At 44.6% G+C, this 18,418-nt stretch overlaps 1 protein-coding gene across 2 annotated transcripts in view; it reads left to right on the forward strand.

Moving 5' to 3' along the window:
• Plxnc1 (plexin C1) overlaps positions 1-18,418 on the forward strand; it is a 149,656-nt gene that overhangs the window by 68,877 nt on the left and 62,361 nt on the right. For both annotated transcript variants that reach the window (XM_005358143.2, XM_026784439.1), the window contains exons 6-9: positions 5,840-5,984; positions 10,050-10,137; positions 12,080-12,182; positions 12,299-12,394. In XM_005358143.2, the coding sequence (XP_005358200.1) occupies positions 5,840-5,984; positions 10,050-10,137; positions 12,080-12,182; positions 12,299-12,394 (432 nt within the window). The remainder of the gene's footprint in view (positions 1-5,839; positions 5,985-10,049; positions 10,138-12,079; positions 12,183-12,298; positions 12,395-18,418) is intronic.

Consider the following 18,418-nt stretch of genomic DNA (forward strand, 5'->3'; position numbering starts at 1 on the left):
AAAAAAAAAAAAAAGTCACTTTTATTAAGAGATACTTGTTAGAGAAACTACCAAAGATAGGATTTGTTTGTTTGTTTGCAACAGTTTGTCTTGGGCAATTTTTCCTGATAGTAATTAGTGTAAAAACCCAAAACAGTCCTGTAGCTCCCGTGTCACTATAGGACTAGTTGCGTGAGCTAGTAACTAAGCTGAGACTTTAAAACACAAACAAACACAGAGATAGAGACACACAGAGAGAGACAGAGATGGAGACATGGGTCACTCTTGATACAAGAGTGCCAATCCCCGCCATAGCTCCTGGCACCACCATGGCGTCCCCCTGGCCGGGCACTGACTGGACCTGGGCAACCAACTCACAAAGCTCTGTTCCAGCCGCCTTTCGGCCCGAGCCACACTCACTCTGGGTCCAAAATGGTTCTGGGAGCAGAAAAGAACTCTGGGAAGCAGGTTTGCTGCTCCGGAACCACAGAAGGGACTCCACTTAATCTTTTAGAGAATTTGGGCATAGCTTTTCTCTCTTAAACTACTTCCTGCTGAACAGGGGTGCTGCATTCTTGGGGGTATTCACAGCAACATTTCAGGGGGTCTCTGTGAATCAAACCACATTCATCTGGAATGAATCCACAGGTTCTCATCCTCTCTGGAAGCAAAAGCAAAATTTCTTTTCCAAAGCATCAAATCCTTAGGCCTGTCCTTTAAAGTCAAAATACCATTCTTAGCAGTTCCCAGAATCAAATGTCTTTCTCCAATCCAGAACACAAAAGACAACACAATCAACACAACATACATCTGTACACATTCCATACTCTGTCTCTTTAAAAACTTCTTTTTACTCTGTCTCTTTAAAAAAAAAAAAAACTTTGAGGCCTTATATTCACCCTCCCACCTCCTCTTTATAACTTTCCTACAGGCCAGTCTTCCGGAGGGTGTCCCTCAGAGAACTTCTAGTTCCCAATCCCAGTGGGGCCTCTACTTGTAAAAACCTGAACCGGTCCTGTAGTAACACAGGAGCTACAGGACAGGTTTGGGTTTTTACACATTAGGAAGCATAGCAGTGGTCTATTGAACCTACTTATAATTTGTCATAGTAAAATCTTTTCAAGTAAAACTTATGTATATATAAACATGTAGAAGGTACCTGTGAAGGTAGGGAAGACATATATGTGTATCTATAATCATCTCATGTTTGTTAAGAAAAGTTACTTCTACTACTTATTTTTCTACATTTTGAAATGAGTATGGATTATCTGGAATAATATGAGCTGATTTAGAATATCTGAAGTATATATATTTTTAAAAGTTAATTTAGGCATGAGAACTGTCACTTGATTGTAAACATACATTATTGCACAAATACATTGTGTGTTTGCACAGCGCATCTACACTGTTGGATGGATGTCAACAGCAATTCTCAGTCTGTTCTGAGTTTACAATAGTGATGCAGACCCGTAGAATAGAACCCAGAGATGAATGTAAGCATTTTAAAGATCAGATGTGATAAAATAAAGAGAAATAGGAGAATTTTATTAAAAAGCAATAACTTAACTATGGAAACATTTATTTCATAATTCATGTTAAATATAATGGTATAATTCAGGCTGATGAGATGGCTCAGCAGTTAAGAGCGCTTGCTGCTCTTCCGGAGGACCAAAACTCAACACCTCTATTGAGTGGCTCACCAGCTGTGATTCCAGTTCCAGGGGATCTGACATCCTCTTCTGGTCTCCATGGGCACGTACATGTGCACTAGTACACTTCACACACACACACACACACACACACACACACACACACACACACACGGCACATACTTATTCTCACATGTATACATGTCAGTTAAAAAAGATCTTGAAAAAATATAAAGAAAATCTAATATAACTAAGTAATTTACATAAAAATACCACATAAAATGGAAGCCTCACATAATTTCAAGTTATGATTATTTTCTTAGCACTGACATATGTAATGACAAAGGAAAAATATTCATACAATCAGTTTACTTTAAAAACAACCTTAGACTGGAGGTATTGTTCAGCAAGAGGGGTTGACTAACATGTGTAAGCCCCTGGCTTGAACCCCAACACTAACAATAAATAAATAAATATATACATAACGATAAAAGAGGGAAAGATTTAATTAACGTGTATACCTCTGCAAAGAGCTTGCCATAGCCAAAATCCCTCAAGATAAGATAATAAAGCTAGGGGGGAAAAAAAGAAAACCATTAAGATACCAAAAAGCAAGTGGTCAAAAGCATATGTTCTCAGAGCAGATTCGGGAAAGTAGCTATGAATATGGAAATATGTTCAACCTCGCTAGTTATGAAATAAATAACAGATTAAAGCAATAATAAGTTATGCTAACACCCAGTGTTGCTGATGCCAATTAGCACAACCTTTTCGGAAAGCAATTTGGCAGTACATTTCCAAAGTAATAAATACACTCAGTTCGCTTAAATCACTAATTCCAGGCGTGGAATCCGAGGGAACAACCTGAAAGAAGAAAACCCGAAGCGTAAGCCGCCCTGGCAGAGGCATTTACAGTGTTAGATGGTTTGGCATTATAATGAGAAAAGTTAAGTAAAATAGATAACTGTATGGCAGCATGATGGAGTGTTGTAGAACAGCAAGTTCTTCCGCACGGTGTTGATGGCCATCTGATTGACATTGCCACTGTCCCTGGCATCCCACCTGACCATTGTAGTAGCATCCTTTCCTCTTGGTTCGGCTGTTTTTAGGAAAGAGCCATGAATTTAGCAAGGATGCTCATATTGGGTTGATGAAGCTCTCTCTGAGCTGCTTTTCTGTTCCTGTCGTAAAACACCATGGCCAAGACAACTAGAGGAGGAAGAGTTAATTTGGGCTTATGTCTCATCTGTGTCTAGCCCACATTGATCCTCTGACCTTCAGGGCCAACGTGATATCTCTTCTTGATGTCGTACAAGTATCTTGAACTTGAGGTAAACTCAAAAGTGAAATCTTGATCTTCCAGCCCTCCATTCCCTCAGCAAGTCCCACCTCAGCGTGGAGTATCTCTGGGGCCTTCATCCGTCCATTTCCTCCCCAGAATCCTTACATTGACGCCTTTTCTTCCAATCCTGCTCATCGTGTCTCCAGAATGCTTCCTGAATCTATTTCTATTTCACTGTGCTACCGTAGCCCGGGCTTGTGTCATCTCTTGAGGGTCTGTGGATGCCATGTGACCTCCAGTGCGAGTCTAGTGGGATGTCTGTCTGTCTGTCTGTTAGGATAAACTCTAGAGAGACGAGGACTGTAGCTGTTTAGATTGCTAGTTGTTTTTGATTTTTTTGTTGTTGTTTTTTGTGCCTTGTACAGCATTTGGCCGTGTTAGGAGCTTGCTTATTTATAGAATAAATAAGCAGAATGGTTGCAGTTATGTAAAAATTATGCTTGCGAGAACTGGAAGGAAATGGGGAATAATTAAAGAGCTGATGAAAACAGGATTTAGATACCCATTTTTTGATATTCTTGTTAGACTGATCAAGTATTATCCGCACATACATAAGAAACACATAGTTAGGCACCAGCGTGTGTGAGGTAGAGAGAATCGTGGGGTAAAGGGGTCGGCAGGACTGAGAGTTCAGTCCCCTGTGAAGATGAGCTAGCAAGAACAGTTTGGAGTTCTTTCCTGTGGTGGTACATACCTGTTACCCCAGCTACTCAGAGGCTGTGGCAGGGGGATCACAGATGGCAGCCTGCTGGGTTGGTAATGTACATTAGTGGCAAAGGGTTCGCCAAGCATGTACAAGGAAGGCCTTGGGTTCAATTTACAGCCTGAGAGATAGGTAGGAAATGTCTGCTAGAGATGCATAGACTTCAGGCCAGGTGAACTCAGCCTGGAAGAGACTTCCCGGGTATCCCAGACTTCCTGGGTGTCCCAGGGCCTCGTTCTCCATCACAGGTGGCAGGGTCTCCTCTTCTTCCACTCCCAACCCATCTTCCTACCAGGTTCCCTCCTATGCCCGACATCATTGCATCTTCTAGCATTTAATTCCTTTAATTTCCTTTCTCAGTGGGAGAGATAGCTGCCTTGTTTCTTTAGACATACCATTTGGAGAAATTTGGTTTAGCGCCTTGGAATTTCGAGGCTCTTTTTGTTGTTGTTGTTGCTCCTACAAACACACTACACCTTTGCACAGAACGCAGACGCTCACAAAACCCTCTTCCTGTATATCTCTTCATTTATTTAACCACACAGTAAAACCATTGCTAATTTTAAAAGCAGATTGGGCTATTATCTGATAGCATTCATAGGAAGTAATAAAGAGGTGACACGGGTATCTTAACCTCGGAAGACCAAGAAACACCCTGTTAAATAAACCGCATCCATGCAGATGAAAATAAAGTTTGGGCGGGAATGTTTAGTGATGTAGAGATACATGCTTGTAAAATGTATGTACACATTTGCTATTCCAGTTAGATCCACAGTCACCTTAGCATCGTTTGGATAAGGAAATTGCTAATCTCCAAAGGATAAATCATGTCTAGGAATTCCTATGAAAATAAAGATAAATAAGGAGACATTTGCCTTACCAGATATTTAAAGTAGTAAAAACTTAGTGACACTGGGGTAGAAATAGATCAATATAGATCAATAGATTTTCAAACAGTACACTTTAGGAAATCAATTCCAAACATGCTGTGTCATATATTACAAAAAGGGTATCTTAAGGGCCGCCGGAGAGACGGCTCAGCAGCTAAGAGCACTTGTTGCTCTTGCAGGTGATCCTGGTTTGGTTGCCAGCATACACTGGGCAGATCACAGCCGTGTGTAACTGCAGTTCCAGGGGATACTGCCTTCTTGCCTCCATAGGTACTGGGTACATACAGGCACATACACACATGTACAGGCAATACATTCAGACACCTAAAATAAATAAATCTAAAAAGTTTCCTCAAGTTATAGTCCTGGCTCAGTGGGAAAAGGAGAGGCTTTGTTGTTTAATAAATGGTTATGATATAGCTAATTAGCCATCTGCGTAAAAATAAAATTGGATTTTTATCTCATACTATATATACACACAAATAAATTCCAGATGGGCTAAAGATGTAAGTTTAAAAAATAAATAAATAAAACAGTAAAAATGGTGGAACAATTTAATCCTTGTCTGTGAGCTGGAGTGGCCGAGGCATTTTATAGTCAAAACAAGAACTTCTCTACTTGATTACATAAAGAGATGTTGTATAAGGGCAAGAGCTTATACAAACAAAAATGAAAACAGACAGTAGATTATGAGAAAGTATGTGTCAGGAATAGGACAGATAAGGATTAGTATCTACACCATGTAGAGAGCTCTTAAAACTGATAAGAAAAACACACAGAGCAGAAATGTGGTCAAAGACTCAGAATATTCAATTCATACGAGAACAAGTCAAATAGCCAGTGAAATATCTCTCTCAATACACCAGCTCCCTGGAGAAGCCCTCCCTTCTCGGCTGTCTTAGGTGGGGGTTTATTGCTGGGAAGAGACACCGTGGCCGTGGCAACTCTTCTAAAGGAAAACATTTAAGTGGGGACTGGCTTACATTATCATGGAGGGAGGGAGGCCTGCAGCGGGCAGGCAGACATGGTGCTGAGAAGGAGCTGAGAGTTCTCCATCTTGATCCACAGGCTGAGACCTTAAAGCTCACCCCCTAGTGATGCACTTCCTTCAACAAGGCCACACCTCCTACTAGTGCCAGTCTCTGGGAGCCTATGGGGCCATTTTCACTGAAACCACCACACAGGTCTAAGAGTGACTTCCCATAAGTCTCTAGGGGGGATATCGGGGATATAAACCAACCACATGATACGTGTTTCCCCCCCACCCCCTGCACAGACCACAGTGACCATTGTGGGAAGCGTCTCTGCAAGACACTCGGAGTGCGTGGTGAAGAACGCGGACACGGGCAAGCTGCTCTGCCAGGGGAGAAGCCAGATGAACCGGACCTGTGCCTGCAACATCCCGAGCAGACCCAGCTACAGTAGGTGGACGCCTCTGGGCATTGTTACAAAGTCAAGAAGCAAGAGCACCTCCTGTGTTCAGTTCCTGGGGATCGGCATAGCTACCCTGTCTTCGCTCTTCCTCTCCCTCTGATTCCCACCTGGGTCTTCACTACTGCTCCATTTCCTGTGTGGGACCCCAGCACCCCACTCTCAGATATGGCTTGGGGAGAGCAAAATACATTGGCTAGGAGAGCCTAGAAAAGCCGGACACCACTAGGCTGATTCTATCCAGGTAGCTGAAATAATTCAGAGTTCAGAGGAGCAGGAAGTGCCTTGGGTGGGCTGAGAAAACATAAGTTCAATGCATTCATTCAATCATTCATTTATTCATTCATAAGGAAGTAAGAGTGCCTGCGTACTAAGTGTTGTGCTAGGCCCCAGGAATATGGAGATGAAAACACATTAAGGTGACCCTTGCTCAGAATCCTTATAACCTGTCAGGGTTAAACTGTAGTGTATAAATGTTGGCATGCAATGTAGTGTATAAATGTAGGGATATAATGCGATATATGGATGCTGGGAGCCCGGAGCCCTGAAGGCACACGGGGTGGGCAAGGATCTCTGTCCGGGTTAAGCATTATCAATCTTAGAAGAATGAAGGGTGGGAGAAAAGGCTTTGATTCAAAAAACCGCGAAAGGATCTATATGAGTAAGGCGAGCGGATGGGGTCGGGGCCGGGGTAACTGGACGGTAAGGGAGATGAAGGACCATAGAAAGCTATGTGAGCCCCGGGCTCTGTCCTGGGAGTGATTAGGGAATGCTGAGCGGTTGAGCTGCAAGTGGCGTAGTCAGGTTCATTAGCAGAAAGACACAATTGTGGGTCGTCAATCCCTCCCACTGGAATAGAAGCAAGCCCTGTGGGGCAGAGGACTTTAAAAACGCTTTGAGATGTTCTCTGCTGTGCTGAGAACTGGGTCTGGCCCGAAGTTTTAGTAGTGGATGGACAGATGGATGGCAATGCATGGGAGGTGGGGGGTGGAAATGAGGGACCGAAATACTTAGTTCCCAAGGAGCAACGAGTAGAAAAGTCATCACAGTGGTCCAGATAAGAGATTGAGGGCTGGAGTTAGAGACAGATGGGTATGAAGAGATCCAGGGATGTCCAGGATGCTCAAAAGAGTCTGTTAAGATGGAAAAGACTTGAAAGAGTTAAAGTGATGGTGTAGGTCTCCGGGAATGTTTGGTGTGATCATGCTGGAGCCAGGTGAGTTGTTGTGGGCAATAGAGTGAATATTGGGTGATGTACAAGCAAATGGAACTCACTGCTTAGCTCCAGAGGCTCGGGGATCCCCAGGCAAGAGTGCCAGAAGATTCGGTGCATAGTGAAGGCTCACACACAGCTTCAGAGAGGATGCTCCAACCCTCTCTTATCAGGACACCAATCCCATTCATGAGGATGAAGCTGTCATGATTAACTACCTCAAAAGGCTCCACTTTGCAATATTATCAAATTGATTATTAAACTCCAAAATAAAAAATTAGAGGGCATACCAAACACCGAGACTACAGTATTCAACTTACCCTTAACCCCTCAAGAAGGAATTTGATGTATAAAGCCAGAGACATGAGCTAAACATAGTCCTTTGTAGCCATTGGGTCTGAATGCTTAAAAAGCACATCAATTTTCTGCCTTGTCACCACTGAACAGATTTTTAAATGCACTTCCGGTTAAACTGGGCCATTAAAAATGCAAATCTTGGTCACCTATAAAATGTGACTTTAAAGTGTCTGAAACTACCTTATAAAGTTAACCGGTGGCACTATGACCTCCAACAGCTGCTCTCCCTTCCCTACCCTCGGCTGAATGGAACAAGTTTAGTTGTCTGCATTTCATGCTCCGCTGTCTAAAGTCATTGACAAAACTTAGTTCATGGGCTGTGTGTGTGTGTGTGTGTGTGTGCGCGCGCGCGCGCGCGTTGAGACGATCCCCAATGTAGCAAATTCTCCCAACTCAGCCTCCTGAGTGCTAGAATTAATTATATATATGAATCATCATATTGATCTTCACGGCCTTACCTCTACTATCAAGTCCTGTTTCCCATATACTCTGAAACATTGGGAAAAGGTCCTGTTCCTCCCAGACAGCCTCCTCGGTCTGATCTGGCCTTCCCAGTCATTTGCTGGTTCTCCACAGGCATCCCTATCTTGCACCCAAATGCTACACAGAGCTCAAACAACTCCCATGGTGTTCCCTTGATTTCTGTGTCTTCTTCACCTTGGCTATTTTACGTCTTCTAGGAGAATTGTAAGTGCTTCCAAAGGAGACATCGTGAATATTCATTTCCCTGTGAAATTTCCAACATACTGTGCACGGTTGGTGATCTGTTAAGTTTGCCTTGATCTGTTAAGTTTGCCTTCTGCAGGCGTCCTCCCTGAGCACTTGTCAATTCTATGGAAATGTATTTTCCTTCGGAGTCCCTTGGTGCTAAATGGCCATGTGTTCGTTTTCATAACATGCATCAAGTGTCTGTTCAGGTGCTCCAGCCAAGAGGTCATGTCAGCCCTTCAGACCTCCTTGTCTTGAGAACAAAAGATTATCATTTCACGTAAGCCCCACTTGACGTGAGCAGAATGTGGTATGGAATTCTAGCCATCGGAGTGAGTCTTCGTGATGGAGAGCAGCATCTCCATAAAGAATCCTTAGACTTTGGGTGTTAACAGAGGTTTCTCTCCCACCAGGTCCCACAGTCAGTCGTTCAGTCCCAAAGAAATACACAGAGCTCTACATTAATCATAAACTGGATGGGCTATTAGCTCAGGCTTCTTATTAATTAATTCTTACATCTTAAACATCTTAACTCATAATTCTTGTCTGTGTTAGCCACGTGACTTGGCACCTTTCATCAGTGAGGCGTTCTCATCTTGCTTCCTGTGCGTCTGGGTGATGACTGCAGACTGAGCTTTCCTCTTTCCAGAATTCTCCTGTTCTCATCGCCCCACCTCTACTTCCTGCCTGGCTATTGGCCAATCAGCGTTTTATTAAAAATAATACAAGTGACAGGATAAAAAACCATTGTCCCACAGCATTTGGGAATGGTACAATAATAAAGCTTCAGGAAGGAACTTAGGGATATCCACAAAATCAGGTCACAATGTCAAGACTTCCATTTAATAAGCCCAGTGGTCCATGAATTCTTATAAGGAAGAAGATATTAATTCCTCCATTGGACATAAGAGGACTTGAAGGGTGTTGCTATGGATCCTGTACTCAAGCAATGGACTATGTGTTTATCATGTCGGGAGGGGCATTACCATTCTGAAACCCAACCCAACTCAGCTCTGCTGAGTCATGGTGCCTTGGAGTATAGCCCTGGTATTGCTATAGCCCTAAAGTTCTTGTGGTTCTGATCAATGGCTGGGTTTAAGTATCAATGCCTCAGATCCAGCAGGGAGGTTTATGGAGACACTGAAAGCAGCATTTCTCTACCGCTGACTTCGCATAGGTTTTACCCTCATTCTTTTGGAGTTTTCCAAACAACGGATAAGGTTTTCAAAAGCCAACAGCAACAAGAAACAAAACACCTTCATTTGACAACAACTGCCTCCAAGGAGATGACTGTGTCTCACCCCAGGGTGCCACCCTTAGGGTTTGTTAGGTAAATACTTACAGGGCATGGCTCTTTCTGAAGGTGCAGGGTTTTCTTTTCCAACATGCTGGCATTCATATTCTAGGCACTTCTTGCTCGGTGACTTGTTTTATTCTCACGCCTTGGCCAATTACAAGCTGAGGTAGTGATCCCAGCGAGAGCATGGGATGTAAATGGGCTGTAAAATGGCTTTTCCTGGTGATTATCTGTGGGTGCCTTGGAGCTAGAATCGGGCTCGGTCTGTTTGGAGGCTTGTGCTGTGCACTGTGACTGCCTGGCATGAATGGCCCACGGGGAAGGCGCCACATACCGACTCGAATGTTGGAGAACAGCTGGCACACCCGAGCCCTCTGTGTCGAGAGGGCGAGAATATTTCTTTCTTATTTTGCATTTCCAGCTATGCTGACTATGGCGGCAACCCACCGTGAGTGATTCCTTTTCCTTCCTTTCCTCCAGATGTCTTTGTTGTCAACGCAACCTTCTCCTTCCCATCTTGGAACTTATCAGAAAGATTCAACTTCACCGACTGCACGTCATTAAAAGAGTAAGAGTGGCTTTGAAATTTAACTGTTCTCGTTGCTTTGAGTTTGTTTGGTTTACCCCTCAATTTCCTAAAGAACTCTTTGGCAGACTGGAACTTTCCAAAGTGCCTTTTGGAGCATGGCCTAACGGGAGCTAGGAGAGTCGCTGAGGTAATAAAGCCGTGCTCGCTCGTTCAAGCCCTAACAAGAGAACTGGAGCAGCTGAGGAGAGCGCATGCGCCTAGGTGTCTCTATCAACAGGGAAAGGTATTCTCCCCAGACCCAGAGGACCTGGGAAGGAAGGAGTACCACTAGGCTCTCCTCCCAAAATGCAAACAATCTTGGAAGTTTGGAAGTTTGACCAGGGCAGCATGAAGACAAGTGAATAAGACAAGTTGAAGTTTCCCCTCACCAAAACAACGTCAACATAATCCTTTTCCTCTTTCTGTGGTACTAGGGAATTGAACTCCGGGCTTTGGGCATGCTAAGCAAGCGTTCTACCACTCAGCTATCCCAGCCTGGTGTCTTCTATTTATTACCATTGGCCCCTTTCAACTATGAACCCTTTAAGTTTGAACTCCTGCTCCCTCCTGGCTCCTAAAGCAGAGAGGAGGCTGAGGAAACAGACCTTTGAGAGGCTCCCCCTCTGAAGCTGACATGGAAGGAAGACATTAGTAACGGGCTGTGTTGTCAGAGGTCTGTTTCTCATTCTGAGGTCTGATTGGCCAACAGCACGTAAGAGTTTTCAGCCTGACCTGGAAGTGACTATAGTGGAAGTGAATTCAGACTGTTAGGTCATCTTTACCAAAAAAGGCCATTGAAAGGTGACCACACAAGTCGGGGCTCAGTGATGTCTGAGAAACGAATTTAGGAGAGAAAAATAGAAAACTTGCTATTGAGAGCCTCCGGTCCAGTGAACAGGAAAAGAGGAAGGAATAGATCTTAGGGGCGTAAGGAGAGTTGAACAATGCCTCTCCGGAGAACCCCTACTTTAGAGCCCAGGTAGAAGGAAATGACTTAGCCCAGGTCCCACGGCTAGGTAAGTAAGAGTCAGGACTCAGCTCTCCAAGGGAGCTGCTTGCTCTTTGGAAGCCAGCCTGGGGCCGAGGCTCCCACCTGAAGGGAGAGCCATTTTCTGCTGCCGGAAATGACTTTTCTGCAGGTTAGGCTCTCAGAACCCTCCAGCGTATCTGAATCCCAGCCTGGGTGCCTTGCGCTGTGTGGTCGCCGCATCGCCAACAGCTGTGGCTGTGTTCTGCTCGGGCATCCCTTGGACAGCTTTCCAGACCAGCCCCCCATTTCCCCTCTATTTCTACCACCTCCTCCTCAATTCTGATCATTCTTACGCACATTTTTCGAGCCCTCCACAGTTTCCCGTGCACAATGGCTCATTTGATTAGTAGACACAATTCTTCCTTCGTCTGATTGTAAAGCAAATAGTGGCGCCCACCCCCCACCCCCCTCTGGCTGCCAGGTAATGCTTTGTGTCTCACATCATGTAGCTGGCAGCTGAGCTGTTCCACAGGGTGAGGGCTTACTGATCTGCTGAGTGGCGGTGGCAGGGAGGGGGGAAAGATCCGTCTTGAGGTAGGGCTTACCTGAAGGTGCACCAATAGCAGCCATGTTCGGAAGCAGATTCAGTGGGTTCCTGTTATCAACAGACCTGCAGGTGACCCCAGCTGCAGGTCTCCATGGCAACACCTCTGTAAGTGTGATGAGAGTCCATCAACTCACAGGGCTTCCCAGAGAAGGGCACAAAGCCTGACTCTCTGCCCCAACCTCAAAGGACAGCCCCTTCTCCCTCTGTCCATCCTGGGCTATTCGAAGATTTTATTAACGGTAGTAGTAGTAGTGTTTCTATTCTTTTATGTTCTTAACATGTAGCACCCCAGAGGGGAAATCTAGAAGATGAATAATCCCCTAGGAAAAAAAAAAAAGAATTAACTTGGTTTTCCATGTTGCCAGATGCCCAGCATGTATCGGAACTGGATGTGCTTGGTGTAAACGTGACGGAAAATGCATCCACCCCTTCGCATCCTGCGACCCTTCAGATTATGAGAGGAATCAGGTAAAGTGACGTTCGAGCTATTACGAGGCCTTTCAGAAGCAGGTGCCAGTGCGCACCCAGCCCCACCCCTTCCTGTGCGTCTCGCTCTGATGCTGAAGGGATGTTCTCCAATGCAGGAGCTCTGCCACGTCACTGCGGAGAAACCACCCAAGGCCCCGGGAGGAGGAAGAGTCAAGGAGATTAAGAGTAACAGAACCGACCAGTCTTCGCAGGTCAGCCTCTACTTTTGTGTTGATAGTGGGAGGAAAAGAAAATCCCCTTTGATTTTGATGATAACTGCTACTTTGGGTTTCTTTTTATATATATATAAAAAAAAATCCCCATTTTACTTACAACCCAGATTCCTTCCACAACCTTTTTTTTTTTTTTTGAACGGGTTCATTTTTAACCAAGTTTCACATAATTGGCTCAATACATCAAAGACTTCACACGCACATAAAAGAAATTAAAACTTTGTAACTATGAGAAATGATGCTGTTCCGGTAGAAGCAGGATTGCAAAGGTGACTTTGTGGCTCACTGGGGGAAAGTATAGCTCACAGCTGAGGCAGCGTCAGTCCAAACAAGACATTACGGTTAGACTTGCCACTGAGGCTGTGAGTGAGACGGGATCTAGGCAAAACATGCACACTGGCCTGGCTTGGCTTTCCTTCACTTTGTAGAGCTGACGGAACCCGTCGTCAGTAATGCCAAGACAGGGCGGCTGCAGGATGTGTCTGAGAGAGACACTCTTTTCAAAAGTACTGGTTTTGTTTTTTTCCTATGCAAATTTCCCGAAATCTCCTTTTGCTTTCTCCCTAGTTCCAGTTAATCACCCAGCTCAATGTATCTCTCGTGTGTGACAAGAAAGGCTGTGAGCGTGTGAATAGTTGTGAGCAGGACGCAGGTGACTGTTGAGGACACAGCTCAGGGCTGGCTTCCTTCAGCTGACAGAAGTTCATTAAGTGTTTACCTGTGGACACACACACACACACACACACACACACACACAAAGCGGACAAGTTCTCTCTCTTACTCTCATTGGAGTCTGTCAGAAACAGACAAATTAAGAACAGCATTGGAAGACATTCAGAAGGCCCAGCTTTCCACTTTGTGCCTAATCAGTGGCCCCGACGTAGCCGTTTGCAGCTATTAAGGTCAAGTGTCAATACAAATAAATAGCGCCTTTTTAATCGCTACTGAAAAGTTGATAGTAACTTTGGGTGAATTAAGTAACGGGCGGGAGGGCCTGGGAATCCAAATGGATTATGCAGTTAATTAAGGCATTAGAGAAGCTTGGCGTGCCAATACCTCTGGCCTGTGAGTCTCTGAGGCTTAATTAGGCGATGGGCTGCCTCTCTGTCCTCAGTGGTTTGTAAAACCAAGTCACAAGTGACAGGAGCTCGGATGGCAGACACAGAAGCTTTCTTGTCTTTTAATTACACTTGGTGGTGGTCGTTCTCAGTTTTGGTAAACTACACGGAACATCAAATTTACTGTCTTGGCCATTTTGAGTGTGCCTTTCTGTGGTGGAAGTTGGCCCTCACTTTTCTGGTGCACCCTATCACCAGAATCCTTTACATCCTGCCGAACTGAAACTCAACACTCATTCAGTAACTCTTCCTCCTCCCCCTCCCCCCCCCCCCCCCCCCCAGGCTCCTGGACCTTCTATTCTACCTTCTATCTGTGCAACGTAACTTACTGTGGGCCCCTCATGGAAGTGGATTCAAGCGGTTTCTCTCTTGTAACTGGCCTGCCTCACCTCTCATTGTGCCCTCAAGGCTCAGCCATGTTGTCACATGGATCGGACTTTCTTTCCTTTCTAAGGGTGAATAAAATTCTTGTATATGTATATGACATTTTATTTATACGCTCTTCCACCCACGGGCTCTTGGTTTGCTTCCCCAACTCAGGAAATCTGACACAGATGGTTGGAGGCATAGGTGTATGACTGCCTCTTTTTGAGCCACCGTGTGTTTCATTCTTTTGTTCAGCAGCAAAAGTTAAGACTCCTGGGTCATGCTGTAATTCTTTTTATATATTTCTTTTTTCTGCAGAACAACCATGCTGTTTTCCACCGTAGTTTCACTAGCCAAAGGGTCCACTAATAGCACTCAGGGGTTTCTGTTTCTCAAGGCCTCCCCAACACTTACCTTTTTTGTTGTGTTTGGTCATTACCAAACTCGCAGATGTGTGAGGTATGATTTGAGTGACTTTGGCTTTCTTCTTCTTGCGATCTGTGACACCTACACCTTTTCCCTTTGCTTGCTTGCTTGCTAGCTGGTGTCCCCTTCTACTGAACCCCTCCCCCTTCTCCATGGTTTTGATCCATTAACTTATTCTTTGTCTGTTGGCTATAAGAAGTATTTCCTGGGTTTTAGCCCTGTATCAAATATAAGTATGTCATTAAAAAGACTTCTCTTAGCTCCGTTTAGAACATCTGTGGGGTGGGTGCATGTGTGCACGCACATGTGTTGCTGGATCTCACACCCAAAGGCTCACACGTTACTAGTGAAACACTCTACATTAAGTTACATTGCTGGCCTCATTGTATTCTTTGATACGTAGAATTTTTAATTTCACTGAAGTCCAAATGGTCTATTTTTTTTTTCTTTTTTTTTTTTTTGTTTCTTGTGCTTTGGGGGTCAGGCGCAAGAATCACTGCAAAACCAATGTGATGATCCCTTTCAAACATCAGATTTTTTTCTTAGAGTTTTAACTCACTTGTGCATACCTTGGCCAGTTCGTGAGTCATCTTTGTCTGTGTAGTCAGGTGAGGTCCAGTCATCCTTCTGTGTCTGGATACTCAATTTTCCCAGCAATATTTCTTGAGCACCCTTTGCCTGGTCCAGTGATTATAACATCCCCGCTGACCATCATTTGGGCTTGCATGTGAGGCTTTACTTCTGCGGGTTCTTTCCAGGCCCATGGCCCTGTGTGTCTGTCTTCTTCTTAGTACGTAACATTGTCTGAATCTTACAATTTTTCACTCTGTTCTGAAATCAGGAAGAATGAACTTTCTAAGGTCTCTCTTGGTTTTAAAATTTGCTTTATAAGAAAACAGTTCGGAAAGTAGAAAAAGACAAGATCTCCTGAGTAAATTGGGAGCATGGGGACCTTGGGAGAGGGCTGAAGGGGGAGGGGAGAGGCAGGAAGGGGAGCAGAGAAAAATGTAGAGCTCAATAAAAATAAAAAAGAGAAAAGAAAACAATGCGCGAAACTTCGACTCCGTTTCCTCTGATAGTACCACCTGGCAAACATAGCTGAAGATCTCAGCCCTGCTAAGGATGCCAGAGATCAAGGTGTAGAAGGCTTATCGCCACAGGACTTCAGGCTGCCCTTCCATAGCCCCATCTGCTGCCTCCTCCCTCCCGCCCACCAGCTCTGGTGCACAACCAACATCTCTATAGTCTTGTCACTTTAAGAATTTTATGTAAATAGGATCATCTAGATGTACCCTTTGGAAGATTAGTTTCTGAAATTACATTTATCTTTATGGACGCATAAAAACCTAAAGAGTGTCTGTATTAATGGGGTACCACGTGACGCGATTACCTGGAAATTGAGCCGAGCACTTGTGTGTATCAAGAACGCTGCAGAGCAGTGCAGGCAGCGGCCTTTGTAAATGTCTTGAAGAGAGGATGATGATGTAGCCGTCGCATCTTGACTTCCTGTATGGTACTTTCCTGTGCCTTCTAAACTGGGAAACTGTGGTTTTAAAAGTAGGGACACCAAGAGAGAAGGGTGAGTCTGAAAATAATCTGGGACCAGGCTTGCCTTGGGTGCTTCTCTTTGGACTGCGCTTCTACGTTTGGAGAAAGATATTTTATTGATACTGAAACATTACTTTAAATAGGTGACGCAGACAGGATCTCGGGTTTGGCTGGTAGGGAACGGTGTGCCGCTTGGCACTGGAGAGCCTCCCTGTGCTCTGTGGAACACTGCTGTCTTTCATTATCACGAGAATGTGAAACTTTCTGGTGTGCCCTGTTGGTTCCCATGTCCGCTTCGTGTGGTGGATCCAATGGTTCAAGCAGAGCAGCCAGTGAGCTTTTCTTGAATGCATCTGTGCACATCGCCCAGGCATCAAATGCTTCCTGCTGGTTGGGCACTGGGAAGGGAGCAGGTGCCATCTGAGGCTGAGCTGGAGTCTATGATTTCTACAGGAAGTTAGGGCACATCTGTTAGATGTTGTCATAGTGACTACGTGCATACCACGTGTGGTACACAAATGAGTCAAGTCCCTCTCTGGCCATCAGTCCTAAGAATATTATCTATGAGAGCAAACATAGCCATACATGATTTAAATATCTATGTGTATAAATAGATGTACGTATATATATATCTATACATATAGATATGCATATATGTGTATATATGTATATACATATACATATATAGGGCAGAACTGAAAGTACAGAAACTCAAATCCTGGCTATGCCCAGGGTCTGTCCTTCCTGTTTGTCTAAGCCCAATGCCTGGAGATTAAACACAATGTGGTTGGTTAAGTCTCTGACGGATGGATGGGCTGATTGATGGTAATGACATTTCAGCCCCCTTAGAGGGTCAAGAAACATCTAGAGAAATTATGACAGAGGAGTGAGTGTCTATGTGAAGGAACCACCCTAAGTAAAAGTGTGGTCATGGCCAGAAGATCCAGGAACTTCTCTCACACATACACATGCATGCACAGCTTAAAAAGGTGAAATTAGAATGTTTCAGAGTGAGGAAGTGAGACTCTTTGTCATAAAAGAGTGGAATATACGTAACAGGAAAACCAACTAGAAAGAATGCCGGAGGGGATTAAGTAGAGCGGTTGACAACTAATCGTCATCCTGCCCTCGCTGTGTCATAAATTCGGTGTTTGCTTATTTAAGCCTCACAGTACCACATTTTACAGGCATAGGCATTTTTGCCTCAAAACCAAAATGTAGACAAGAAATTTGAACCCAGGTATCTGATTCGAGAGTTTGCAGTTTTTACCACATAATGTTGGTGCTAAGAGCCTCTTTGAAAGGGAAGAACCTCTTCAAGATAATGCAGGCTGCTCTTGGGATTAGACTGTCAACACTCTGTCCCATCTGTGCCCATGCCTAAGGAAGCCTATTCTTATGGAAGATGGAGGAGAAGACGGGAAGCTGAAGGTGAGGTCTAAGAGAAAGAGCGAGCCCCAGGAAAGGTCAGACATCTTCCCCAAGACAAGGAGAGCAGGCAAGGCCCCAGATGGGCCGGGGGACCCCAAGGAGAGTGGATCAACAGAAATCCATGTCCAGTCTTGGCAGAGGGCGTGTTAGAAGCAGGGTTAGGAAAACTGTCCTCTCTGGCCCCTGGCCACCCAGGCCAGTTCTTTGTAGTGACATTCAGATTCAATGGCCAACAGTAATTCAGGAATGACCTTGGCAGCCCTGCCCTGGGCTGTGTCAGCCCCAGGTCACAGAAGCGAGTCTTCATCTCATGGAACAGAACATAGGTTCATTACTCTTCTTTGGAAGTTTCCCATCTACGTCCTGAGACTTTGCTGGCCTTTGGCAGTTCCCAGAACCTACTAGAAGTTACATCCCAAGTTCCCTGGAGCCTGTGCTGTGCCATCTATGAAGGGGGATTTCCTTGGGGGACTGAGCATCAAATACATCGCCTTGTTCATTGAACTCTCCCATTATTCTTTGATGGAATTGTATTCTGCTCCTTTTTTTCCACGTCTCATTCCTTTTACACTTTCCCATCCCCACCGCTGGTCCCCTCCCTGCTCACTTTATACATATTATTAATATATTACATCTCTCCTCTTCTCAGTCATTAATGAAGATGTTAAATAATTCTAAACCAAATACTCACCCATCGGGCCCAACAGGACACTTTCTTTTAATTAGTTGTATTACCTTTCATCCCTCTTATGTCCTTTGACTTCAGGTTTCCTGCTGATTTTGAATCCATGTGACTCTTTATCTGGTCCTGTTTGAACGAATTTCATGAGTGCAAATCTGAGGGATGTTTTACCAAGTGTTGATTCAGGTCCAGACCTACAGAGAGCTTCACTATATTCAGAGTTTCTTCCCCTAACAGATTAATAGAGTGCAGCTTGTTCTTAATAAACTGCACCTTCCCAAGGCACCTCTTTCTGATAGTCTTTCACCCATGGTGATACCTTCTCCACTAATGTCATGGTAATTTGAGCGGAGCTGGTGTCAGACTTCACAGAAGGTGCCTATGCCACCAGAGCTCATCCTCTCAGACTCTGTAAAGGAGACCTGTTGAGGA

The sequence above is a fragment of the Microtus ochrogaster genome, chromosome 24 (genome assembly GCF_000317375.1).
Source record: "Microtus ochrogaster isolate Prairie Vole_2 chromosome 24, MicOch1.0, whole genome shotgun sequence".
Taxonomy (NCBI): Eukaryota; Metazoa; Chordata; class Mammalia; order Rodentia; family Cricetidae; genus Microtus; species Microtus ochrogaster.